Source organism: Lipotes vexillifer, unplaced genomic scaffold (genome assembly GCF_000442215.2).
Source record: "Lipotes vexillifer unplaced genomic scaffold, Lipotes_vexillifer_v1.1 scaffold575, whole genome shotgun sequence".
NCBI classification, from domain to species: domain Eukaryota; kingdom Metazoa; phylum Chordata; class Mammalia; order Artiodactyla; family Lipotidae; genus Lipotes; species Lipotes vexillifer.
This window is the reverse complement of record NW_006780198.1, coordinates 1,184,975-1,212,235: the sequence shown is the minus strand read 5'-3', so window position 1 is coordinate 1,212,235 and position 27,261 is coordinate 1,184,975. Positions and strand designations below refer to the sequence as shown.

Genomic DNA, 27,261 nt, shown 5'->3' with positions numbered 1-27,261 from the left:
AAAAAAAAAAAAAAAAAAAAGTTGGAAAGTTAGTTGTTAATTTGTTATCTCCTTTTTCCATGCCACGCAGCTTGCGGGATTTTAATTACCCGACCAGGGATTGAAACCAGGCCCTTGGCAGTGAGAGTGTAGAGTCCTAAACCCTGGACCGCCAGGGAATTGAGATTTCCCTTTTTTTTTTTTTTTTTTTTTTGCGATATGTGGGCCTCTCACTGTCGTGGCCTCTCCCGTTGCCGGATGCGCAAGCTCAGCGCCCATGGCCCACGGGCCCAGCCGCTCCGCGGCATGCGGGATCCTCCCGGACCGGGGCACAAACCCGTATCCCCCGCATCAGCAGGCGGACTCCCAACCACCGCGCCACCAGGGAGGCCCTCCCATTTTTTAATGTAAACGTTTACAGCTATAAATTTCCCCCTTAGCACTGCATCCCATAAGTTTTGGTATGTTGTGTTTCATTTTCATTCATCTCTAAGTATTTTCTAATTTCCCTTGTAATTTTTTTCTTTGATCTATTGGTCGTTTAAGAGTGTATTGGTTGTCACAAATTTGTGTCTTTTCCAGTTTTTCTCATGTAATTGATTTCTAATTTCATCCCATTGTGGTTGGAGAGGATACTTTGTATGATATCTTTTTTAAAAAATAAATTTATTTTATTTATTTATTTTTGGCTGCGTTGGGTCTTCGTTGCTGCACGCGGGCTTTCTCTAGTTGCGGTAAGCAGGGGCTACTCTTCGTTGCGGTGCGCAGGCTTCTCATTGCACTGGCTTCTCTTGTTGTGGAGCACGGGCTCTAGGCATGTGGGCTTCAGTAGTTGTGGCACACGGGCTCAGTAGTTGTGGCTCGTGGGCTCTAGAGCACAGGTTCAGTAGTTGTGGTGCACGGGTTTAGTTGCTCTGCAGCATGTGGGATCTTCCTGGCCCAGGGCTCAAACCCCTGTCCCTTGCATTGGCAGGCAGATTCTTAACCACTGCGCCACCAGGGAGGCCCCCATATGATAAATCTTAAAGTCTAGTAATGTGAGTCCTCCAGTTCTGCTTCGAAGTTATTTTGGTTAGTAAAATAACTAGGAAAGTAAAATTTATTTTTGCTCCATATCATTTTTCCATATAAATTTTAGAATTAGCTTGTCAGTTTCTACCAAAAAAAACTGGGATTTTCATTGGATTGCATTGAATCTGTAGGTTGCTTTGGGGAAATCTGACATCTGAACAATACTGAATCTGCTGATGCATGAAGGCAGCTTATCTGTCCATTTTTTTTGGTCTTTAATTTCTTTCAGCAGTGCATTGTAGTTTTCAGTGTATGGGTCTTGCAGTTGTTAAATTTATCCCTAAGTAGTTCATGTTTGTTAATGATACTTTAAATGGTATTGTCGTTTTAAGTTTCAGTTTTTAGTATATAGAAATAAATTGATGTTTGCCCGTTGATCCTGTATCCCATGACCTTGCTAAAATCACTTAGTACGTTTTTTTTGTAGATTCTTTATGATTTTCTACATCGACAACATCTGCGTGAACAGATATTTTTATTTTTTAATATGTTTGTGTTGAATTTCTTTTTAGTGCTTTATTGTATTTTTGTATTTTATAGCATCTAATCCAACAGCTTTAACAGACCACTAAACTCTGCAGGTCTCTAGGGACCTTTTCACTATGAATCTTACGATGCATAAAGGTTGAATTTATAATAGATTTACTTTCCATTGAAATTACAACCAGATGATTAAGATGATGAAACTTTTCACACTTAAAGCACAATACATCTCTTAATTTTATAATGAATTTTAGAAATAAGTACGTAACTTTAGGCATTGTTTTTAATGATATCACCTGTTTTGAAATGATATCAGTGTTTTTACCATAGTGAAAGAGTTTATCATTTCTGAAATATCGAACCAGTGACCTTAGCTATTCAGTTACAATAAAAGGCCCAATCTGACCTTTTATTGAATGTGATATTTATTAAAAATGAAACTTCTCGTTTCTGTTACTTAATCAGTAGCACGTTAAGCCATTTATTAATATGATTAAAGAAGGTATTGCAGACTAGACACTGTACTCCCTTGTCATCTGGTTTACTTTTAGCAATCGGGAAATAGCAGTCTAACCTAAAGTCAGTCAAGTCTATCTAATCCTGCACTTGTAATTTTTATGAGATGCTGGAAAGAGCAATTAAAATTTGCAGAAAGGGAATAATTTGTAATGGCTACTCAGGAAGGAACAGCCCCCTTTTACATTGTTACATAAGTAAACCTATCTGGAGAAGACACATTTAATTTGCCATTAGTTAACTATTCTTTATTTGCTTAAAACAATGGGGTTTGGCACAGGTGGCATATTGGTAAGTGTGGCAGGGAACGCGTTGCATAATTGACGTGAGCGTGGAAAGAAGCCTACGGTAGGAGAAAGAAATGGGAACCACAGAGATCACAGAGATGGGAACGTTTAGTCTTGTGTTTTTATTGAAATAGAATACATGTATAGAAAAGTGCACGTCTTAAGCATGCAGGTTAGTGAATTTTCACAAATGTGGGCCCCTTCATGAATGAATGTTCCTATCATCCTCACACCAGGGTTGTGCCTTCTCTCTGAATTGTCCCAGTTTCAGTATTCATGCTGCCAAAAGGATATCAAAATTGAATTGTGACAGTAATGATAGCTACAGTGATTAAATTCCTCATGTGTGCAAGGCATTGTTAAGAGCTTGTATGCGTATTAGCTCATTTACTCCTCAAAGTAAGTGTGATGGGGTACTGTTGTCTACAGTTTCAAGATGAGAAGACAAAGAAAAGGTTTTAGAAGAGCAACAGTGAGTAGGTTTTTGCTGTGTGCTGGGCGCTGTATGAAGCACTGTGTGGTCACTGTCTCATTCCATTTCCACACCGCCCCGAGCGTACTTGTCATCCCCTTTAGCAGATGAGAAAGCTGAGGGTCAGAAAGCTCATTAGCCTGAAGCCTGCGTTCTTCACCACTGGAAGGCTGGTGTGTGACACCAGAGGAAATCACACAGACGGCCAGATGCAGAGAAAGGGGGAGGACGGCCATCTACAAATCGTTCAGGAGTGTGATTCCCAAAGGCTACACCAAAGAGGAGATGGAGAAAGAGAATAGTGCTGGCACGGGGCAGATGTCTGCCTAATCCTTGGAGGCAAAAGGATGCTCGGTCAGCAAGGTCCTTGACCATTTTCCAGTGAAGCAGTTAATGGAAACCATCAAGAAGCTGCTGATTAAAAGCACTGATGCGCCTGTGCCTGTAGTCGAACTGCGAGGGTCCTGTCTGCGTTAAAGGACAGCTGAGTGGCCCGGGTCTAGCAGAGCTTTTCTCATGACAGAACCACGTCCAGTTAGAGCTGGGAAGGCCCACAGAGGTCATCCACCCAACCACCCACTCCTCGGACGGAGGAAGTGGCCCAAGAGTGGCACCTGGGTCCCCACAGCCTGTCCTCCCAGGCACAGTGGGACTGTGCACAGTGGGACTGACACACGTACCGTTCCAGTAACGGTTATTGTCTTCCTGTTGGGAGTTCTGCAGAATTCCTTGTTTAAGATCTCTGGTAAACTTGCACAGATTTCCTGGCATCAGAATAACTTAGCCCTATAGAAAATATCTAAATTTCAGACCAAAAATTATCACTGAAGTAAGGTTTTGCCTTTTTTCATTGGTAAAAGCATTCATTACTCCTGGAATTGGAAGATATTGAAAAATTGTGGACATTACAGAAAAATACAGTTTAACGTCTTCCCTCGTAACCTTGATGTCTTGAGTGATCCTGTCCCTGTGACCGCTCTCCTGTGTACCCGTGTTCCCGGACCTGATCCCAGAGCACCATCCATCCTCAGCTTCCTCAGTGGGGACCTGGTCCCACTCCTCTACCCAGGGAGCTGGCTTTTCAGGCCTCTCTGGCATGTTGTCAGTGACCCAGAATTTGCTTCTGTTGTCAAAACGGTGGGGTTGCCTCGCAAAATAAAATGTTATTTACGTGACACATCATCTGGACAGAGCTGTCCATTTGGCATCACCTCTGACAGACCAGAATGGTCCCTGGGGTTGGTATAATATCAGACGTAGTAGTTCCCCAAAACACACCTGAGGGCCCTGCCAGAGAGATGGCACAGTGTTCCTAGAGCCGGTGACGAAGTCTGTTTCTGAGAACTTGGCCGCTGAGAGGCCAGCGAAGTAGAAAGTGGATTATTTCTGTCGTCCCTCTTCCTTCCTGCCTTCTGTGCAGTTAAAACACACCCAGAGCCCGTTTCACTCTTGTGTCATCTGTGCCCTTCTTATGGTGCATTTTCCCCTCAAATTGATTACTTACAAGAATTGGAGAGGTGTGTGTGTTGGGTAGTGACCCTTTGGGTGCTGGGGGTGGTAAGGCTTTTTACTGTAGGATAGTAAAGCATTTTTGCCTGCTTTATGTGCTACCTTTTAGAATTAGAGGTTGAATAGAAATGTGTGTTGATTTGACAATTTTATGTCTTTGATTTTTTTTTTTTTAAGATGTTGGGGGTAGGAGTTTATTAATTAATTTATTTACTTTTGCTGTGTCGGGTCTTCGTTTCTGTGCGAGGGCTTTCTCTAGTTGTGGCAAGCGGGGGCCACTCTTCATCGCGGTGCGCGGGCCTCTCACTGTCGCGGCCTCTCTTGTTGCGGAGCACAGGCTCCAGACGCGCAGGCTCAGTAGTTGTGGCTCACGGGCCTAGTTGCTCCGCGGCATGTGGGATCCTCCCAGACCAGGGCTCGAACCCGTGTCCCCTGCATTGGCAGGCAGCCCCTCAACCACTGCGCCACCAAGGAAGCCCATGTCTTTGATTTTAAGGGTGAATATTCATTGAGTTTCCTTTGTCAGAAAACGGATTAAATGCATGGCATTTCTGTCTAATGGTATATAGCTTTTTTCCTTTCTGAACAAATTCTTTCTTGAGAGTACCTTGGCAGGATTGACTTTAAATAACTCAGGTTAATTAGAGCAAGCAGGTCTCTGTGACGTTTCTCATTTCCGCTCAGAGCACAGAGAACCACGGTAGGGACACAAGCTTTCATTTCATCTGATAGCAGCATTTCCCAGCAAAACACAGTTCCTATCGATGTACATAATTGATCACTTTATTAACTGTGGGAAAAAGGGGCCTTTGAAGTAATAAAGCATAACTTCATTATGTCCTATGTTGGAAAGTGGCTGACAGCTTCCCATTTCAAGGCTGATTCTGATCATGATAATATTTAAGTAGCATTGATTGCTCTCTAATTGGATTTTTCCTTCTGTAGGCCTCTTCCGAAGAGCTGAAAGCGGCCTACCGCAGGCTGTGTATGCTTTACCATCCTGACAAGCACAGAGACCCGGAGCTCAAATTACAGGCGGAGCGACTGTTTAACCTCGTTCACCAGGCTTATGAAGGTCAGTGCGGGGCTTGGCTCTATAGAAACACCCTGGTAGCAGACACTCAATTTTTAAGAGGCTTGATTTGTAGAGGATAGAAAAAGAGAGTCCTTAGAGGTGTATAAAAGAGGTGGTTAGTTGAGTGCTTTTTACTGACAGGGACCTTTGAAAGAGTAGTATTTTGCTTTGGAAATCAATACGTGTCCAATAAGTAGAACATGAGGCTGCAGGTGAAGTAATAGCCCATAGTCTGAGTTGCAAGGGAACACACTCCAGCTTTAAGTCATCTACTAGTCTTCTTCTAAAGGGAACTCTTAGAGGTAAAAGGCTGATCACTACAGACAAGCTCTCTTTGTTCTCTTTTTCTTGTGAGAAGATGCAAAGAACACTTTTTCCATCTGAAAGTGATTTTATTGGTTCTGTAGCATTCAGTTAAGGAAAGGTACTAACAAAAGCAAGAAATGGTGTTAAGGAGCCTAACAGGAAATAGAATCAAGTAATTCAGGTTTTTATATTTATATCTTATGTATTTCAGAAAAAGTTTTATAATATATTTGTTTATAAAATACTAAAATCACTAATAGGTACAGTTTCTGTTTGATGATGATGAAAAAGTTCTAGAAATAGATTGTGATGGTTACACAACATTGCAAATTTATTTAACACCACTGAATTGTATACTTAAACATGGTTAAAATGATCAATTTTATGTTGTGTGTATTACACCACGATTTTTAAAATTAAAAATATGAAATCACTCTTAGGATCTATGCCAAGTAAAGTTAGTTATTCATTCTAGAGCCATTTGGTGATTTGGTCCTTAATTAGGTAGACCAAAAATTAGATTTTCTTTACAAAATAAAGACTTCTCATTGTGGACATAAAAGCGTATTGCTGTATTCACTATAGTTTTACCAGAAAGTTAGATTTCAATGACCAGTAAAACTGAGACTGTGGCACATATGTGTGTACAGTCAGCCTGTGTCTTCACCAAATGTAACTTTTCAGGCTACTTACCTGGTCTGAATAAAGCTTGACCAAAAACTCGTTCCTTTTATTGTATTTGGTTGTCTGAATTACCCACATACTGGATTGTATTGTTTTGGAGATTTGGGGAAGAGTTAACAGAAAAACCCTACCAGTGCTTGTGAAAATGCTGCAGCAGCAGACCTGGCCCTAGTGTTTGGCCTAAAGGGAGACTGAGATGGTGAATAAATAATTCCTTATTAAATCCTAGAGATCAGCTCAAGAAGTTTGGCTCCCAAGTTTTCCGGTGGTCCGCATTTCTTTCTTCCTCATTAGATTTGAGTATGGATAGAGTCATTTACATCATTTTTTAATTAGACCTAAAAATATATGGGAAATCTCAGGCGGGGAAAGATTCAAAGGTCTTGAACAGAAGTTGGCCCAGCAGAGGAGGGAGGTGACGACTGCTTGCTGTACGGATGTTCAGGTTCGGTTTGGAGGTCCTTTGAACAGCTCTCACCCTCACTGAACAGTCTTTTTCTGATGTACTTTAGATGACATGGCCGACACCATAGTGAGAGGTGTTTGTCTCTTTTAAAGATGATTTACAAATAAAGAAGAGAGACATCCAAAAACAAACAAACAAACCCCTACATAATAATAAGTCAGATTTTTCTGGTCAGAGCCTGTCCCTGGTTTTACATTAGGCTCTGTTAGAAACTGGAATTCACTCTCTCAAGCCAAGATACTTTATAGACTGTGGCGGAAGCTCACTAGGTGCTTTTAAAAACAACTGTCCTTGGGCTTCCCTGGTGGCACAGTGGTTGGGAGTCCGCCTGCCAATGCAGGGGACACGGGTTCGTGCCCCGGTCTGGGAAGATCCCACATGCCGTGGAGCGGCTGGGCCCGTGAGCCATGGCCGCTGAGCCTGCGCCTCCGGAGCCTGTGCTCCGCAACGGGAGAGGCCACAGCAGTGAGAGGCCCACGTACCACAAAAAGAAAACAAAAACAAAAACAAAAACAAAAAACAAAACAAAAAAACGGTCCTTTAGAGATGCAGGGTCAGTGCACCTCACAATGAAGCGAAGAGTAGCTTGGACATGAAAAATCCAATGTTTCTCAGTTGTAGCCACCTTTAAACATTTCCTCGCTTGGATCTAGGGAGCAATTAGGAGGAAAGACACATTGGGAATGATGGGGTCTCTGGGAAGATTGTGGCTGGAAAGAGAAGAACAAAAAGAGGTGGCCTTGCCTGGTGGTATTGTGGTCAGGACTGAAAGGTGAATTTTGTGCTTTGTAAACATGTTTGGTTTTTAACTTGCAGTGCTCAGTGACCCCCAAACCAGAGCCATCTATGATATCTATGGCAAGAGAGGACTGGAAATGGAAGGATGGGAGGTAAGAGAAACTTTGTGTCTGGTGTCCCAGGAACGTCACTCAACAGCTACGGAACAACAACCCCCAAATCCCGCAACCTGCAGTGATGCCTTTGAGAATATTTGAAGACATCAGAGTCCTCTTCTCGCCTTTATATCTTGGTTTAAGGAATTGGGTTCTACACTTGGCTTTGCCACTTTGTAACTCTGTGAACTTGGGACAGTTAGTCATCCAACTTGTCCTCCGTCTCCTAACCCATCAGGTGAATAGTAAGAGGGATGGTCTAGGCCAGTAAGTTTTAACCCAGGGGAGGGAGCAGGCCGCTCAGGGGGTGATGGTAGGTGGTTTCTGAAAGGGCACAGTTCCTACACGTGCCCTCCTTCCACGCTCCACGGCCCTGAGCCCCTCTTTCTACCCGAGGTAACAACTGAATCTAGGAAGTGTTTGTTGGTGCTGTGTTGTGCATGTGAACAAAACGGAAGCACGGAAAAGTTGAGAACTACTGGATTCAATTGTCTATAATGACCCTTCCCGCTCTAATGGGCTGTACTATTAGAATGTTATAAATATATTGAGTAAAACAAAATAAATAGCAAATATCTATGAAATAGGTTACCTGGACAGCCATACCACGTGGGAACTATCACTAAAATTCGGAAGGTTCCGTTTTCTTTCACTCTGACACTGAGTAGTCTTAGAGCCTTGGGCAAGTGGTTTGACTGCTTTGTGCTTCCGTGTTATAACCTAAAAAATAATGATATGCGGATCAAGTAGAAAAGTTAATATGAAAATTTGTTGTAAAACTCTGTATTGCTATAAGAACATATAGGTGTTATTACTTAATTTCATTACAGAAGCTTGGTTCTGATGCCCAAGAAATTCTGGTAGGCTGTTAACGGTAAATTAACTATCATTGAGTTATTTTTTTATCGTCATGTAAGCTTTCCCTTGAAGTTCTTTTGGTATTTGCTCTCGTGCGTGCATGACTGTCTATTCTAATTTTAGGGTGAAAACCTTCTAAAGGCCTTTGGATACAGACTGGAACAGAAGTGAAATGGGGTTCTGTTGCCATTTTCACCACTGCTTGATATTGGTGGCTTACGGGCCATTTCCAACCTATAGCCATGTTTTGGTTGCCCACAGAGTGAATTGTAGTTGCTGACATTTGAAACTTAGGAGGCTTTGCAGGAAAATCCAGTCTCTTATCTTCTCTGGAAAAATCAGAAGACCTGGTAACGCTGTGCCTAAATTCCCCTCTAAGGCAACAGTCACCCAGGTCTGAGGAGCCCCTGCCATGGGACTGAACCGTGCTGCCAAATTTGCCCCGGCCCCTGCCGCTCCCTCCACCCGTCCCACGCCCCGCCTGGCTCCCAGCGGGCGTCTGGCTTCTGGCCTTTGGCTCAGTGGAAATAGCAGTGCATCATGTCACATTAGTTCATGGTAGCAAAGTGTTGGGTATAGTGGCTTAGAATTTTTTTCATCAAAAAAGGAAAGTAGAATCCTGTTGAATTTACTAAGTTTCTCCTCATGCCCCAGGTTAAAGCGCCCTTGTGTTTTGAAGCCGTGGGTTGGTTGCAGTTCTTCACGGCAGCAGTCAGGGCCACTGAAAAGCTGCAGGCCTCTCTTGTGTATCCCCTCCTCAGAGTCTAGGGTTCATTCCCAGCAGCATTATTCCCACTCAGTGGAGCAGCGGGGTGACGTCTTCCTGGCAGAATATCACGTGGTTTCCTATCACCAAACCAAATTATCTCCCCATTAGGAACAGAGAAAAACCATACACACTGTCGTGATTATAAAAGTATGCAGGCAGTCATAGACGGTGACTGGATAAGCTTTTTTAGTAGCTTATTTTTTAGTAGACAGCTTTAAGGGAATCAAGTTCTCATCAATCAGAATTGGCTTTTTTTTTTTTTTTCATCAATACTAAGCCTTCACTGATGATAAAAATGCCTTGAAGGAAAACTACAGGAAGGTACCTCCTCAGATACTTACTGAGAAGAGATGTATAGGTGCCTAACATATAATAGAAAAACTGAGCCCGCTGTTCATACTGTGAAGGAAGAGTCTCGCTGAACTCGAGCGCTTTATGGAGCTGACGTCACCGTTCCCTTGAGGAATTCTGCAGCTGGTGGCTTTCTCAGTATGAGGGTTCTCCCGTTTCAGTCACAGCCTCCACCCCAGGGAGGAGGCTGTGTTCCCTTCACGCTGTTGCTCGTATTTTTAGACTATTGACCGGTGTCCGTCTGCCACGTGTCTGTCAGTCTAAACCCACAGGTAGTCAGGGAGGGATGGAGGACACAGGCGAAGCCCGTAGTGTTTGGGACGCCTTTAAGCCCAAAATGCCAGAGCAGCCACAGATGTGGCAGTCACTCCTGTCCCAGCTCTGGCATCATCCGCTTTCTGCTGGTGGAGGCTGGGGATGAAATTGAGCGTTTATAGGTTGCATCAAATGTTGACTCTGTTTTCAGGTACTAGGTAGGTTTTTAGTCTTTGTCTATTCTCTTTTTTTTAACCTTCAAGGGACTTTGTCATGCTCTGGCAGGATTCCAAAGGAGTGAGATGCAACCATTCCCAGCTCGTAACACCAGCCATTTGAGTTCTTAAAGTCGCAGTGTTTGTGCAGATACCCATGATTCAAATGAAGTTGGCCTCTTCAGTATGGCAAAAATCCAGCTTTGAGCTGTGAATGTTCAGACAGTATTGAGTCTGGTAACAGCTGGCAAGTGGAGTGGAAAACCATACAAGTCAGAGGGGGCTTGCAGACGTCAGATTACATTTAGAGGAGCAGCCTTTGGCCCGGATCATCCACACTTTAGTTTTTGTCTGCAGTCCTTTACCTTTATCCATATCTCACTTTTCCTTGCCTCTTTGACATCATTCTTTTTTTTTTTTTCTCCCAGGAAAGGTCAGTCGGTACAAATGATAAGCACATTTTAAATGCTGAACAGCAAGAATCCTTTGCTAAGTGTCCAAGTAGGTTGATCATAACCCAAACATAGAGGTTGCAATTCTGCCAGCTTTGTGGCCTGGTAAAACTGCTTTTCAACACTCCTGTGGAAGCTTCATCAGACTTCACCAAGCCCACTTGCTGGCTAACATGTACAACAAATTCTGTCCTGTCTAGGTTCCACTTCCAAGCGATGGCGTCAGGCACCCCAGTTTCACTGAAGGCAACAGCTGTTTCTGTGACCACTGGAGTCTTTCAAGCGCAGGCGCATTTGAGGACAATACTTCTCCAAGTTCAAAAGCTTGCTGTTGAAAGCTCCACGCCGCTTTTGTCTTACGAACTGCACTGCATCTTCATATTTCATTCCACCTTCAATTAACGCTAGGGCAACAAGCACTGGAGGTCTCCCATGGCCTGCAACGCAATGAACAGCAATTGCAACAACGAGGGTCTTCACAAAACTTAATTTTCACAAAACTTAACCAATCATCAACAATCTGGTTAGACGGTGGTACGCCATCAGCAAAAGGCCAGTCGAGAACATGGATGCCTTCTTTCTCTACAAGAGTAGTGTCATAAGTTGCTTCACATACTCTTAGTATTGTGGTAACTCCATACTTCTTAAGTTCCTCTATACATTTGTTTAAGGTCGCATTAGTTGGATTGTGTGTCATAAGAAATCTCATGTTCTTGTAAGTGATTTCCACAGGAGCTGGGCGGTTCATTCGATCCATGTTAATTTAGTTAAAAAACACTCAGTAGGGTTATGAAAGAATTTTAAAAGTTGAATACAGGAATGGTGCAAAGAAACTGAGTCTACTCCAATATACTCCGCTTGAAATTCTCAGTGGTTTTGAATATGAAGTTGGGAGTAATGGGAAATGAGATGAACCTCCTGACAAGAAGCAGCAATTCTTCAGTGCAGTAATACTGAGGCAAGAGAAAGGAAGTGCACTGAGGTTTACCCCATCCGGGTCAGAACTCTTGTAAAAAATGCTCTGTGGATTTCAATTCAACACTTCTGTGTCCAGGTTCACCACTCTTATGGGGGCTTCTTGGTGGAGTAGTAATGAAGTTCTACAGTTCACTTGTCTGCATAGAGGTCGTGCTGTGCCTGGCAGTAATCTCCACTGCCCTTCAGAAACTCCATAAGTGTGTGACCAAGAACACCACAGAACTGAGGAATATGTCTACTCATTGAAGATTGTGGCCTAATCATACAGCCGGTCCCGAGGCGGCGGTGACATGGGCAGCGGCAGCAGGGCAGGGTGGCAGCTTTGCAGGCCGCGGCGGGGGAACCGGACTCTATCTGCCTGACATCATTCTTATAGTGTCTAGGAAAGTCACCCTGCATTAAGAGCTGTAATATGGTCAAGGTCATAAAAACGAAGACAGAAACTCCCACAGATGGGAGGAGACTAACAAGACATGTGACTAAATACAATCCTGGGGGGTCCTGGGTCCTGGATCAGATCCTAGGGCATAACAGCGACATTCGCGGAAAGACTCGTGAAATCCCAGAAGTCTGGGTTTAGTTAGTAGTAATGTACTAATCTTGGTTTACTAGATTTGACAGATGTTTGTTCATGGTTCTGTTAGACGTTAACATTTGGGGGAGGCTCGGTGAAGGGTAGACGAGAACTTTTTGTACTATCTTTGTAACTTCTCTAAAGTTCTAAATAATTTTCTAAAATTATTCCAAAATAAAAAATTGACTCACTGGAATCATAGAATTTTCAAACCAGACAGCACCTCAGGAATCATGTAGTTTTAATCCCCCTCATTTATAGGAGGAAACTGAAGCTTAGAGAGTGAACCGACTCACCTGAGGTCTCCCGCGAGGTTCAGGTGGTATTGGAGAGCCTAGGTCTCTGTCTTCTTCCCACTGTGCCACCTGGTTTTACAGGTCTCTCTACAGAGGCCTCATCTACAGAGTAAGTCATCCTGACTAGCACAGGGTAGACCTAGTTGGTAAATGATCAAGGTGCACAGTACAGGTATATGGATACATGGGTGGCATATGATACACTCTGTTGACGGAAAACATTGAAAATGTCTATGGTCAACTAATCTATGACAAAGGAGGCAAGGATATACAATGGAGAAAAGACGGTCTCTTCAATAAGTGGTGCTGGGAAAACTGGACAGCTACACGTAAAAGAATGAAATGAAAACACTCCCTAACACCATAAACAAAAATAAACTCAAAGTGGATTAGAGACCTAAATGTAAGACTGGGCACTATAAAACTCTTAGAGGGAAACATAGGAAGAACACTCTTTGACATAAATCACAGCAAGATATTTTTTGATCCATCTCCTAGAGTAATGGAAATAAAAACAAACAAACGGGACCTCATGAAACTTAAAAGCTTTTGCACAGCAAAGGAAACCATAAACGACGAAAAGACAACCCTCAGAATGGGAGAAAATATTTGCAAACGAATCAACGGACAAAGGATTAATGTCCAAAATATATGAACATCTCATGCAGCTCAATATTAAGAAAACAAACAACCCAATCCAAAAATGGGCAGAATACCTAAATAGACATTTCTCCAAAGAAGACATACAGATGGCCAAGAGACACATGAAAAGCTGCTCAACATCACTATTAGAGAAATGCAAATCAAAACTACAATGAGGTATCTCACCTCACACCGGTTAGAATGGGCATCATCAGAAAATCTACAAACAATAAATGCTGGAGAGGGTGTGGAGAAAAGGGGACCCTCTTGCACTGTTGGTGGGAATGTAAATTGATACAGCCACTATGGAGAACAGTATGGAGGTTCCTTAAAAAACTAAAAATAGAATTACCATGTGACCCAACAATCCCACTACTAGGCATACCCAAAGAAAACCATAATTCAGAAAGACACATGCACCCTAATGTTCATTGCAGCACTATTAACAATAGCCAGGTCATGGAAGCAACCTAAATGCCCATCAACAGATGAATGGATAAAGAAGTTGTGGTACATATATACAATGGAATATTACTCGGCCATAAAAAGGGACGAAATTGGGTCATTTGTAGAGACGTGGATGAATCTAGAGACTGTCATACAGAGTGAAGTAAGTCAGAAAGAGAAAAACAAATATCGTATATTAACGCATATATGTGGAACCTAGAAAATGGTACAGATGAACCGGTTTGCAGAGCAGAAATTGAGACACAGAAGTAGAGAAAAATCATATGGACACCAAGGGGGGAAAGCGGCAGGGGGATTGGGGTGGGGGTGTGATGAATTGGGAGATTGGGATTGACATACATACACTGATGTGTATAAAGTGGATAACTAATAAGAACCTACTGTATAAAAAAAATAAATAAAATTTAAAAAAAAAAAAAAAAGAAAATGTCTAGTACTTTCCAACTGTAATGATGCAGTTTTGGGGTGCAAATGTCTGAGGGTTACCGAAGGGAGAAAAAGTGACTTGCAGCTGGCTTAGCTTTCTTCCATTCTCCACCGTGATGTACCCTGTGTAAAGAAAGTATAAATAGTAAAGGCCGTCAGGGCCTGTGGGAGCTAGAATGAGATGCCTGGCCAAGTTCTCCACGGCTTCAGAGGGACCAGCCATTTTGACCTTGCAGTTAGCACTGATTATGTACCAGCTGTTTGCAGAGCTTCTGTAAAATACGACTAGAAATGGGATGACTTAACACCTTTGGAATATTTGCCTCTTCATCTGTCACAGAGCGTGGCAGTGAGAAAGTCATTTGCAAAGGTCCAACAGCTAGAATTCCTGAAAGCAAATCTTGTTCTGCTCTGGGCCCCATGGAGGAAGCACGACATCCGTCCAAGATGGGGTAACTTTGGGGAAGCGAAATAGGAACTAGCAGAGTGAGCGTGCCACATTGGTTAAATATAACTGAGAATGTTTTTGTGAGGTCACAGAGCAATCATTGTCGTGCCATTTGGACTTTCAGTTTGTTCTTGGATTATTTTAACAGTGTTTTTATTTTAAAACTTCCTTTAAAAGAAACACCTTCCCCTTTTTGATAATTAACAATTTATATGGGAGAGGAGAAAATGTTTTTATTTTTTTCTGCATACTTGCTGAAAGTGATAGTGAACAAATTTTTCAGTTTCTTTGGATAGGCCAGTTCTTGTATTTATTTTTCTGTATTGCTGAATCAAGTTGCACAAAACCCCATTTACTGTAATATATATACATACATACATATGCATAGGTTTTTAGGAAGACACATAAAAAATTAAATGTTAGCCTGTGAGGAGGAGGAGTGTGGGTGAGGGGGAATTGTACTTTTTGCTTCATATCTTTCTGTACTATTTTGATTTTTTGCTATAAGCATGTGTTTTTTTTTTAATAATTTTTAAAACTTCTGATTTCCAAGATAGCTTTTTCTCACCTCACCTACCTTTGTAGGTATTCTCTGAGCAGCCTCAGGACTCTGCAGTATTTCTGCCACTAATACAGGGTCAGTGCTGTTGGGCCTTTTCCCCCCGTCATGCGTCCAGTGACTTTGGTCATGTTTGTCCCGCTCCTACTCTCTGTGTTTCTCACAGGCCATAGCGTTCGGGACCCTTGGAAATGACGTGGTCTGCTTTCCTCTCTCACGGGCATGGTACCCGAGGCCCGTGTGGCGCTTCCCTGCCTGTTTGAAATCTCAGCTGGGCTGTCTTGCTTTCGTGATGAGCTCAGAAAGGCTGATGTGGGATGCCTTACCTCCTCACAGATCTGACATCTCTGTGCATCCCCGAGGGCTAGCATGGTCTGCTGATTTGCACCTGAGTACTGGAAGAGTCCCCTGATTCTGAAACACCCAGACCTCATGGCTTAAGGTCCTTTGGTCCAGGATGCTCAAGGGGCACTTCTGGTGGTGGTCCCAGCACACGAGGGAGACATACCAGTGCCATTGTGGATGGCCTCGCCTCCATCTTGACACTTTTCAGCATGTGTTACCTGGGGCTCATTAGGAAATCTAAACTGTGACACTTAAGGTGATGTTTTCTTTGTAAGATTCCTGCAGCCTTGGAGATAAGTGACTAAAATGAAGACAATAATGCTTCAGTCTCTGGAGAGCTGAGGGAAAGCACAACCTTGGGACTGAGTGGGTGTGACGGTGAACCTGGCTTCACCAGGGACCGGGCCGTCGGAAGGGAAAATCCCCACAGTCTCACTGGCGGCTCTTAACCATCCTGGGGGAAAGGAACAGCGGGACACGGTTAATGACGCCGGCTCTTGTGTGTTTTCCTCGCTTTCTGGGCCCTTTGCTGACTCTCCCCCCGATTCTGCCTGCAGGTTGTGGAAAGGAGGAGGACACCCGCCGAAATCAGAGAAGAGTTTGAGCGGCTGCAGAGAGAAAGGGAAGAGAGGCGGCTGCAGCAGCGAACCAACCCCAAGGTGAGCCGGGCCAGTTCTGGAGGGAAGGGTTGCGAGGCTCGATTACCAGACAGCAGATCTAAAATAATTAGTGCTGGTGGCCTTTTATCGTAATAACGTACAGAATCGGGTGGAACAGCATTTTGCTTACTGCGTCTCAAGAGTAGGATCTGCCTGGAAAGCTATCAGCAGAGCTGCTGGTGATGAGCCGGAGTGAAGGCAAAACCAATCCCCTGTTTTTCCCGGAAGCCAGGAGACTTCTTGAGCAGAAATGCAGGCTAGCTGTCTGAGACCTTTCCCTGTAATCCTGCTGCCCAAGCCCTTGACACGTGAAAATCAATCAGAGGTCTGTGTCAGGAAAGGACAGCCACCTACCCACACATTGAGGCAACAGGATTCCTTGCAGACCAGTTACGAGACAGAGAGCCAGAGAACGCAGAGGGCTGGGGGTGTTTCCAGACTGCGTGAAGTGAGGAGCGTGCTTTCACCACCCCAGGACGACGGTGCCGTGAATAGCAGTCACCAGGCTGTTTCCGCAGCAACAGGGTGACCACCTTTAGCCATCAGTCAAGTCCCCGATGAAGTTGGAGTCGTGTACCCCAGGGACACACCTGAGTCTGAAAGTTACTTTTCAGTCCTGTATGATCTCCTTTTCCTTGGATGTGTTGGGGAGGCAAATTGTTCTGCATGCGTGCCACAGTCCTGTGGCAAAAGGAGAGCTCGGTCGATTTGAGGTGCCAGTCACGCTGAAGGGCTAACTGAACGTGGCTCGGTGTTCCTGTTCAGCGGTGTTTAATGAGGGGCTCAGCATCCAGACTCTGTCACTGTGGCCGGGATAGCCCGGCAGGCAGCCTGAAAATCTTCTAAAGAAAAAGAACCAATGCTAGCTTACAACTGGGAAGCATGATGTTACGAGCTTCTGATCAAATATGTTCTAGAAAATGGATTTTTCTAAGACCCCTACAGCATTTAAAGGTCCAGATACTCAGAAGACTCCCATCTCTTTGAATCCTACATTTCAAAGTATGCTTGTAAACGCCAACGCCTCTCCTTCCCTCCTGATGTCCCCTTTAGTGGAAGATAGCTTCAGGAATGTAGTTAACTTTGGGTCAGTGGAGGTAGAGACTTGAAACACCGGTTGAACCAAGTCAGGGGGTGTGAGATGCTGAGAGAGCTGAAAATCTTCGAGGTGCCCTGAACTGTGCTAACGGGTTCCCTTCTCGGGTATCCCAGCCAGTGCACTGGAGGAGGTCTGCGTAAAGGTCAGCCTTGGCATGTGGAGCTCAGGGTCGGGGAGCTGGGGTGAGAGCCTGGCAGGGGCAGTCTGATGCTGTGCTGTCTTTGATTTGCTGGCTGAAGTTTTGCTGCATTCAGAACAATGAGGGGGAAAGACAACATCACAGTAGCCTGAGCCTCTGTGTCCCGTGATAAAATTGGCCATCTGGGTGTGCGCGGTGATTGCTTACTGGGATCGTATGGAAATATGTCTCCAGGCCATGTTTCTGTGAAATGAGGGAGCACAGCTGTGACCATTTCACACATGCCTGCAAGATATTGTATGATTCCCAATACTTGGCTACTTCTAGAAAGTGCTGCCAAAGAAATAAGACATTTTCTAACCAGAAATACTGAGTGAAAACCAGATGCCGGCTCTGTGGCATTTTGAGGAGAGGTTTTGAGCTGGATCTTTTATTCCACTTCTGAGTGTTTTTGCTTTGCAAGATGAGCAGAAAGATTTAGAATGTTCTCATCCTAAGACGAAAGGGGTGATCTCTTTTAAGAGGACCACAGCGAGGTCTTCCCTGGTGGCGCAGTGGTTAAGAATCCACCTGCCAATGCAGCAGACATGGGTTCGAGCCCTGGTCCAGGAAGATCCCACAGGCCACGGAGCAACGAAGCCCGTGTGCCACAACTACTGAGCCTGCACTCTAGAGCCCATGGGCCACAACTACTGAGCCCACGTGCCTAGAGCCTGTGCTGTGCAACAAGAGAAGCCATCACAGTGAGAAGCCCATGCACCACAGCAAAGAGTAGCCCCCGCTCGCCGCAACTAAAGAAAGCCCGTGCGCAGCAACGAAGACCCAATGCGGCCATAAATAAATTAGTTAATTAATTAATTTTTAAAAAAAGAAGAAGACCACAGAGAGAAGGACACCTTTGATGACCTTGGGGCTTGGTACGGCCTGCACTGAGGATCACAGCTTGTAGGGGATGGACAGACTGGGTGACGTTCGTGGTACTGCTGTCTGAAACTTGCATGGGTATTTTTCCATTTTCACCAATAAGAGTTCATTGGGTAGGAATTTTCCAGGAGGAGTATGTACCAAGAACAGACAAAAAGGTCAAGTGGGGAAACCCGTAGGTTGGAAATACTGGCTCTGACACAGTGATACAGGACGCAGAGCTCACCCTTTGACCTATGTGCAGTTTTCTCATTTGGAAAATGAGGATACGTCCGCTAACCACCACGCCAAGTTGTTAAATGATTGAAAAAAATATGAAATAGATGTTAATTTATTAGAGAAAGACAAGCCTGCTATGTAAGTGCAAAGTGGTACTTGTACCAAGGTGAGGTTAAGAACTAAATTTTGCTTCAGCATCTCATTTGGCACCGTGTGGGAAACAGTTGGCTTGGTCGGGTAGTTCATTGCCCCTGGTGGCTGGCTGGGTTTGGGTGGGGTCTGTTAGTTGGGTTCTGGAAATGGCCCTCTGCTGATACCATCCACCTGCTCCTGTGGCCGAGGCGCAGTGGCTGCAGTGTGGCCAGTCACCTGTGAGTCTTGGCTTCCGTGAAGGTGCCCTGGACAGCACTGCGGGGCCGGAAGGAGTGAGTGCCGTGCCCAGCTCCAGTGTGTATCCCCTTTCCCTCCCCACCCTCCAGCCAACAGGGCGCGCGGGCTCAACGTATGCTGGGGGCAGCGTGGGAGAACCTTGCACTTGGCGTCAAGAGCTCTGGCTTCAGATTCCACCCCCAGCCCCAGTTCTGCACCCCGGGTCCAGCCACTTCTCCAGTCTTAGCTCAGTTTCTCCCTGTGTGAAATGAGAGGTTTGCCATGAGGCCCAGTGCTTGGGGTCAAATCCTCAGACCCCAGAGTCCTTAGCTTAATTGCTTCTGTTTTCTGTCTTTAGGGCCACGCGGGAATAAATTTCTCTGTCTGTATTTCCTGCTGGAAAACACCAAGCTCAGGTTGCTGGGGTCCTAGGGCCTCCAGGGCCCTGCACATTAGCCAGCGTGGGGGTGAGGGGAGTTTATGACCAGACAGATGATGAGGTTCGTCTGCATCTCAAGGGCTGTGTGTGACTGGAGTCTTGACTGGACGCCCCTGGCCTTCCTCCCTGCGTCTTGAAGACCCCTGTTTTACTTGCATAATCCACCTCTATTTCTTGCCTTTTAGAGACTTAAGATCATACAATAGGCTCGTTCTGTGCCATGTTCACATCATATTGATTATTGTCATTCCTTTCTTTTGTTAATACCCATAAATCTTCTCTCTCTGTGGACAGCAGCCAGTTTGGGAATCGGACTTTTCACTGCCTTCCTAATGAGCTTGTCCAGACCCCGTAGGAAGCAGGGCATTAAGTCAAGGATTGTTTAGGGGGCTTCATTGACTCTGAGAGTATCAACTCCTTTCTTTTGGACGCTGTTACATAAGAGTTTCATGGAGATTGTTACTATATTCCCTGGACCATTCATTTTCCTTTCTCCTTCTGCTATTACAGAGGTTGACATAAACTCCCTGGTAAGACCTTTCTGGTTTTAGAAAGGCCATCTTATCAGTGGTTCCTATAATAGCTGAAAAACAAAATTTAGCTTTATCAGGAAAAAAAATGTTAAATAATATATCAAGGAAGACATGTAACCATAATCCCCAAAAGATGTAAAGATGTAGGAGTACATCTTTACATAAAGATGTATGAGTACAGGGCTTCCCTGGTGGCGCAGTGGTTAAGAATCCGCCTGCCAGTGCAGGGGACACGGGTTCAAGCCCTGGTCCGGGAAGATCCCACATGCTGCGGAGCAACTAAGCCCATGCGCCACAACTACTGAACCTGCGCTCTAGAGCCCGCGAGCCACAGCTACTGAAGCCCACACACCTAGAGCCTGTGCTCCGCGACAAGAGAAGCCACCGCAATGAGAAGCCCGCGCACCTCAATGAAGAGTAACCCCCGCTCGGCGCAGCTAGAGAGCGCACGCACAGCAATGAAGACCCAACACAGCCGTAAATAAATAGAAAGATACATAGATAGATAGGTAAATTTATTTTTTTTAAAAAAGATGTATGAGTACATTACTCAATTACTATTAAAGGATTTTTTTAAAAGGTTTGTTTTGGTTGCCATGGCTAATGATCATAGCCTTCGGAATGAGCCCGTGGTTACGGCTTCAGTCTGTTCCATGGAGGTGATTCTGACGTCATAAACTGAATCGGCTGGGCTAACCGGATAATCGTGCAGAAGAAAAGTTGTTGGAACCCATGTTTGTCATGCTCAGTGGCAGAAAGGGGCTGCTATTGAACTTGAAGAAGTTGGACGTTGTCCCTTAAGTAGGAGGGACCAAGTTTGGGGAAGCGCTGAGCTAAAAAGCAGGTCTTCGGAGGAGCGGAGGGAGGTGGCTGGCTGTGGTGAGGCATAGAGGAAGCTACTTGAGTGGGTCGCAGCTGCACCGCGTCCTGCCAGCATGACCACCTACATAAGCAGGGTGTCAGGATAAAGTCCATGGGGCAGAGGTCTGGGGCAGGGGGAGTGGCTGGGGCCGAATCGCTCTTAGAAGCCCTGGTAAATTTGAGTTTGCTTCTCCATGACAGTGGAGAGTACAGGCTCCAACTGCGATCTCAGACAAAACAGTCCTGTGGAGACAGTCTCACAAGAGCCACCACGGGTTCATCGGCTATAAAAAGGGCAAATTTCACCTCGCCTCTTACTGTGATAGCCTCTTCCGGTGGAATTTTCAATTAGTAAATAGTTACTATCTAGACTGCATTTGACAGAAATTTCTCACATTATCCTTGTGGCCAGATAAAGAAATATAAACACAAAAATATTCAGAATGAACTACCATATGACCCAGCAATCCCACTCCTGGGCATATACCCAGAGAAAACCATAATTCCAAAAGCTACATGCACTCCAGTGTTCATTGCAGCACTATTTACAATAGCCAGGACATGGAAACAACCTGAATGTCCATCAATAGAGGAATGGATAAAGATGTGGTACATATATACAATGGAATATTACTCAGCCATAAGAAGGAATGAAATTGTGCCATTTGCAGAGATGTGGATGGACATACAGACTGTCATACAGAGTGAAGCAAGTCAGAAAGAGAAAAATATCATATAGTAACGCATATATGTGGGATCTAGAAAAATGGTACAGATGAATCTATTTGCAAAGCAGAAATAGAGGCATATGTGCTCTAGAGCCCATGAGCCACAACTACTGAGCCCGTGTGCCACAACTACTGAAACCCGTGTGCCTAGAGCCCATGCTCTGCAATAAGAAAAGCCACCACAATGAGAAACCCGCACACCGCAAGGTAGAGTAGCCCCTGCTCGTCACAACTAGAGATAGCCCGCGTGCAGCAACAAAGACCCAGCGTAGCCAAAAAGAAATATTAATTAATTAATTAATTAATTTTTAAAAATAGAGGCATAGACGTAGAGAACAAACATATGGACATCGAGGGGGGATGGGATGAATTGGGAGATTGGGATTGACATATATACACTGTTGATACTATGTATAAAATAGATAATTAATGAGAACCAATTGTATAGCACAGGGAACTCTCCTCGATGCACTGTGGTGACCTAAATGGGAAGGAAATCCAAAAAGGAGGGGAGATGTGTATACCTAGAGCTGATTCACTTTGCTGTACAGCAGAAACTAACAACATTGTAAAGCAAGTATACGCCAATAAAAACTGTTTTTTTAATGAAAGTAAATAAAAGTATTCAGGATGGAACATTCCTGGCCGAATGAACAACTGATTCTTCTCAGAGGGCTGATTAAGATGATATTTCCAACCTGGTGACAAGCTTCTCATTGTGGGAGAAAGGCTCTAACTTGACACACTCAGAATTTCTGGGAATGATGTCAGTGAGGATGTGTGTGTCACATTCACAGGTGACCCAAGGTGGAAGGACAAAGCCAAGATTCTAAAAGATCCCGGTAAACTAGAGTGGAAGGGATAAATGTGCTGGCTGAGAGAAGGGGAGACAGGGAAATGATGGTCTTTAATTGACTCCCTAGCTTAAGATCAGCAACAAGGAACAGAACCAACAGCGGGAAGATGATTTGAGCTTAGTATAAGGAACATTGAACAAGGCAGCCTGCTGGGGATTAATGGAAACTGCACTTTTATCCACACAGTGTGCCAGTGGTCTGGGTGGGGTATTTAATGAAGATAAAAATATTGGGTTGGCCAAAAAGTTCGTTTGGTGTTCTGTAAGATGGCTTTAGTAGCGCTTAGTTGTCTTTAACTTCATTCAAAACAATTTTGTTAGATTGTATTGTGACAGCTGTCATATCAGCATGCATTTTTTAAAAAACGTAGCAAAATTGATGAATTTTTATGGAGCCATTTTAATATTTAAAAAAGCAACATTTTCAGCATATTATGCTTTATTATTTCAAGAAAGGTAAAAACGCAACTGAAATGCAAACAAAAAGATCTGTGCAGTGTATGGAGAAGGTGCTGTGACTGATCAAATGTGTCATAAGTGGTTTGCGAAGTTTTGTGCCGGAGATTTCTCGCTGGACGATGCTCCACAGTCGCTAGACCAGTTGAAGTTGATAGCGATCAAATCGAGACATTAATTGAGAAGAATCAATGTTACACCACGTGAGAAATAGCCGACATACTCAAAATATCCCAATCAAGCGTTGAAAATCATTGGCACCAGCTTGGTTATGTTAATTGTTTTGATGTTTGGGTTCCACGTAAGTTAAACGAAACAAACCTTGATTGTATTTCCGCATGTGATTCTCTACTAAAACGTAACGAAAACATTGCATTTTTAAAACAAATTGTGACAGGCGGTGAAAAGTGGATACTGTGCAATAATGTGGAACAGAAGAGATCGTGGGGCAAGCGAAATGGACCACCACCAGCCACACCAAAGGCTGGTCTTCATCCAAAGAAGTGATGTTGTGTATATGGTGGGACTGGAAGGGAGTCCTCTTATTATGAGCTCCTTCTGGAAAGCCAAACGATTAATTCCGACAACTACTGCTTCCAATTAGACCAGCTGAAAGCAGCACTTGACAAAAAGCATCTGGAATTAGTCAACAGAAAATGTATAATCTTCCATCAGGATAATGCAACACTGCATGTTTCTTTGATGACCAGGCAGAAAAGCTTGGCTGGGAAGTTCCGATTTCTCTGTCATATTCACCAGACATTGCACCTTCAGATTTCCATTCATTTTCAGATTTCCATTTATTTTGGTCTTTACAAAATTCCCTAGAAGACTGTAAAACGCACCTGGAACACTTCTTTGCTCAAAAAGATAAAAAGTTTTGGGGAGATGGAATTAATAAGTTGCCTGAAAAATGGCAGAAGGTAGTGGAACAGAACGGTGAATACGTTGTTCAGTAAGGTTCTTGGTGAAAATGAAAAATGTGTCTTATTTTTACTTAAAAACTGAAGGAACTTTTTGGTCAACCCAGTAAGTTATCCAGGCTGTTCACAGAGCCAGTGTGGGAGTGGATCCCGAGCCGGCAGGTAGTGCTCCTGTCTCGGCATGAGTTCCTTTGGGTCAGGAGTGGCTGAGCCTTTGATGCTGATGCCATCTGATGGCCTCTGGGAAAGGGCTGGGCCCCATCTCTCCAACTCCAGGCCCAGCCTGTGGGCGATGGTGTCATTTGGTTATGTTGGGCCCTCCTGATCAAGGAACATCTGAGACTTATGGGCACAAGAGGTCTATTAGGTTTTTGGGGTTTTTTTTTTAATAATTTTTAAAATTTTTTTTAAACTTTTTTTTTTTTTGGCTGCGTTGGGTCTTCATTGGTGTGCGCGCACTTTCTCCAGTTGCAGCAGTTGGGGGCTACTCTTCGTTGAGATGCGCGGACTTCTCATTGCAGTGGCTTCTCTTGTGGCAGAGCACAGGCTCTAGGCGCTCAGGCTTCAGTAGTTGTGGCATGCGGGCTTCGTTGCTCCGCGGCATGTGGGACCTTCCCGGACCAGGGGTCAAATCCATGTCCCCTGCATTGGCAGGCGGATTCTTAACCACTGCGCCACCAGGGAAGCCCTCTACTAGTTTTTAAATATGCATATCAGACCTTTGTGAGATATTAATCATTTTTAAGCAGCCCCTAGTTTCGAAGTCTAAAGTGTGGCAATTTTTTTTCGTGTGTGTGTGTGTGTGTGTGTGTGTGTATCTAAATAATATGTGTAAGTAGGTTAGAAAGTCAGATAGTTACTAGGCTTATTTTTTTTCAATGTTGCCCCCGCCTTGTGGGTTCCTGACTCCTGTTCCTCACTCCTCCCTTCTGAGCTCTTTTCTCTGACATTTCCTACTACTTCTAAGTTGCATATTTACTCTGTTCTGTTTTTTTCAGTTTCTGTAATTATCTATTGACCTCTTGCCAGAAAAGATAAGGATATAGTTCTCCCAAACAACACATTGGTTTCAGTTCATCCAATGTAATTATAATACCCTTTAGGGTTAAATGAATATTCACTGTACGAATACTCAGTAGGGTCTCTCCCCACAGCAGCATGAGTGGCCCTTTTATTTATTTTTATTTATTTTTTTTTCTTGCGTTATGCGGGCCTCTCACTGTTGTGGCCTCTCCCATTTGCGGAGCACAGGCTCCGGACGCGCAGGCTCAGCGGCCATGGCTCACGGGCCCAGCCGCTCCGCGGCATGTGGGATCTTCCCGAAACGGGGCACGAACCCGCGTCTCCTGCAACGGCAGGCGGACTCTCAAGCACTGCACCACCAGGGAAGCCCTACCTGACTTTTCTTAATATGCTTTTTACTCCATGGTGTTACTGATGGTCCCATTTGGTTCCTTTGGTTCGTTTCCTGTAAACCTGTCAGACACCTTGTGTGTTCTGTCTGTCTCCTTTTGCTCCTGGTAGCATCCCTCTAGCTCTTCTCCATCATCCCCCATCCCAGTCCAGACTCGACTCTGCTTTCTAGGCCTGCCGTCCAGCTGTGACCTCAGGACTTTCCTCGCCAACTTCCTAGGACTGCCTTTGTGTTCATTCATTCAACAAATTGGCCTTGAGTGCCGGCCAAGAGAGGCACTGTTAGACACTCAGCAAAGCAGCCCCTTCCCTCGTGGAGCTTGGATTCCCTCCAGCCCTTTCCTTGGTTGGCTCCCACACCTTCCCCTTTTTGGTTTATCTCTTTGTGGAGGAAACACATTCTCCAGTTGCTCCTTTACACAAGATGCCTAAAAGTCGAATTTCTTTTCCGTTTCATTCCCATTCGAGTGTCCTTTTAAAAAAAGATAATTTATATATAATCGTATTTATGTATGTAATTATATATACATACATACATAGAAAAGATATGTGTAATATTATAAACTATAACATAGTAATAAACGCCTAGTACCCACTGCCTGACCCAAAAACAAGAATATTGCCCATAACTTGCATTCACTTCCACATTTCTCTCCTTTTCCCTCTCCCTGCCAGAAGGAAACATGATCCGAAAGGGTCCAATATGTGAATAAAAGGAATGTATCAATAAAAAGAAAGAAAGGGAGGACAAATATAAAAGAAATAATATGAGAAATTTCCCGGAATTGAACAACTCAACTTTCCAGGTGGGAAGGGTCCACTCCACTCCCAGCACAAGCAAGAAACTCACACGGTTCTCATTCTGTTGCTTTTTAAATTTTGTTACAAATTGGATGTATGCTTAAGCGATACAGTGTTTCATTTTTATTGTTTTTGAGCTTTGTAAAAATCGTACCATGCTATAGGCATTCTTTTGGGACTTGCTTTCTCCCCACCACTCATACTCTTCCAAAATTCTGTATGTTTCATGAAGCTGTGGCTTACTCATTTTCATTGCTGGGAACCACGGCTTACCCGTTCTCCTGCTGGTGGATATTTCGATTGTTTCCAGGTTTTTGCTGTTATGAATGTTGCTGCTGTGAACATTCCTGTGCATGTTTCCTGGTGCACATGTGCAAGGCTGTCTCTTGAGTGTCTGTGTGTGTGCATGTGTTTGCACATATGCACATACACCCATATACCACACATACCTAGATATGAAATTTATGGGTCATAATATATGCAGGTGTTGCCATATTATTTCCCAGAGGTAAAACATTGACTTTGCATAACTCAAAATCAAGTTTATACTTGATGCTAAGTAATAAAGCATATATCTTTATACTCTTCATGATATATATGTGTGTGTAGATAGATACACTTGTAAAGTATGTGTATCTGTAACTTAATATTTGGTTGTTTCTCTATATTTAATAATAGGTATTGCTTATTTTTGTCTATTTAGACCTAAAAATTGGCAGTTTTATATAATTTGACTGGATATTAAATTCCAGTTTGGAAATCGTTTTTCCTCCGAGGCCTCAGAAGACCTTGTTCCAAGGCCTCTAGCTTACAGAAGACTAGTTCTAGTTCTTCTGACTAGTTGCTGTTGAGAAGACTAGTTCTAATTCCTTATTCTTGTGTGTGATGTTCTTTTCCCCCTTTGATAACCCTTAGGGTCTTTCTCTCTGGGTTTTCACGACGGAGAATCTCGGGGTGACTTTCTCACTTGTGCTGATAGTTATAGCAGACCCTCCCACCTGGAAAATTGAATGGTCTTCAGTTCGGATACATTTTCTAGTATTTTTTTTCCTCTCCTTTCTCTCTTTCCAGATTCCTTTTATTCACATATTGGACCCTTTGGACTAATAATTTCATCTTCTTTTTTCTCCCTCTCCATTTTGCATATTTTTCATTTAGTTCTACTTTTTTGGAGATTTTTTTTTTTTCCTAGATTATTTTCCAGCCTTTCTATTTAAGGAATATAGAAAAATTTTTAATTTGTCTATAATGTTTTTAATATCTTAGACTTTCTTATTCTCAGATTTGTTGTTCTTTTCATGGGAAGTAACGGGGTAGGAATTTGGCATTTGAAGATGCCCCAGGTTCAAATCCTGTCTCTGACACTTATCACCTGTGACCTTGCACAAGCAACTGCAGCTCTGTGCTCCTCAGTTTCTTTATCTGAAATGGAGAAAATGGTGCCTACTCACTGTTGATAAGAAGA

At 43.8% G+C, this 27,261-nt stretch overlaps 1 protein-coding gene and 1 pseudogene across 3 annotated transcripts in view; one reads left to right on the top strand and one right to left on the bottom strand.

The window, feature by feature from the left end:
• DNAJC11 (DnaJ heat shock protein family (Hsp40) member C11) overlaps positions 1–27,261 on the top strand; it is a 71,144-nt gene that overhangs the window by 19,134 nt on the left and 24,749 nt on the right. Inside the window, exons 1-4 of one of the 3 annotated variants that reach the window (XM_007453300.1) lie at positions 5,026–5,083; positions 5,263–5,392; positions 7,665–7,738; positions 15,935–16,036. In XM_007453300.1, the coding sequence (XP_007453362.1) occupies positions 5,305–5,392; positions 7,665–7,738; positions 15,935–16,036 (264 nt within the window). In that variant the 5' untranslated portion in view covers positions 5,026–5,083; positions 5,263–5,304. Of the gene's footprint in view, positions 1–5,025; positions 5,084–5,262; positions 5,393–7,664; positions 7,739–15,934; positions 16,037–27,261 lie in introns of those variants that run through there. The other 2 variants (XM_007453299.1, XM_007453301.1) reach the window with 2 other exon arrangements.
• Positions 10,879–11,398, bottom strand: LOC103079673 (protein tyrosine phosphatase type IVA 1 pseudogene; annotated as a pseudogene).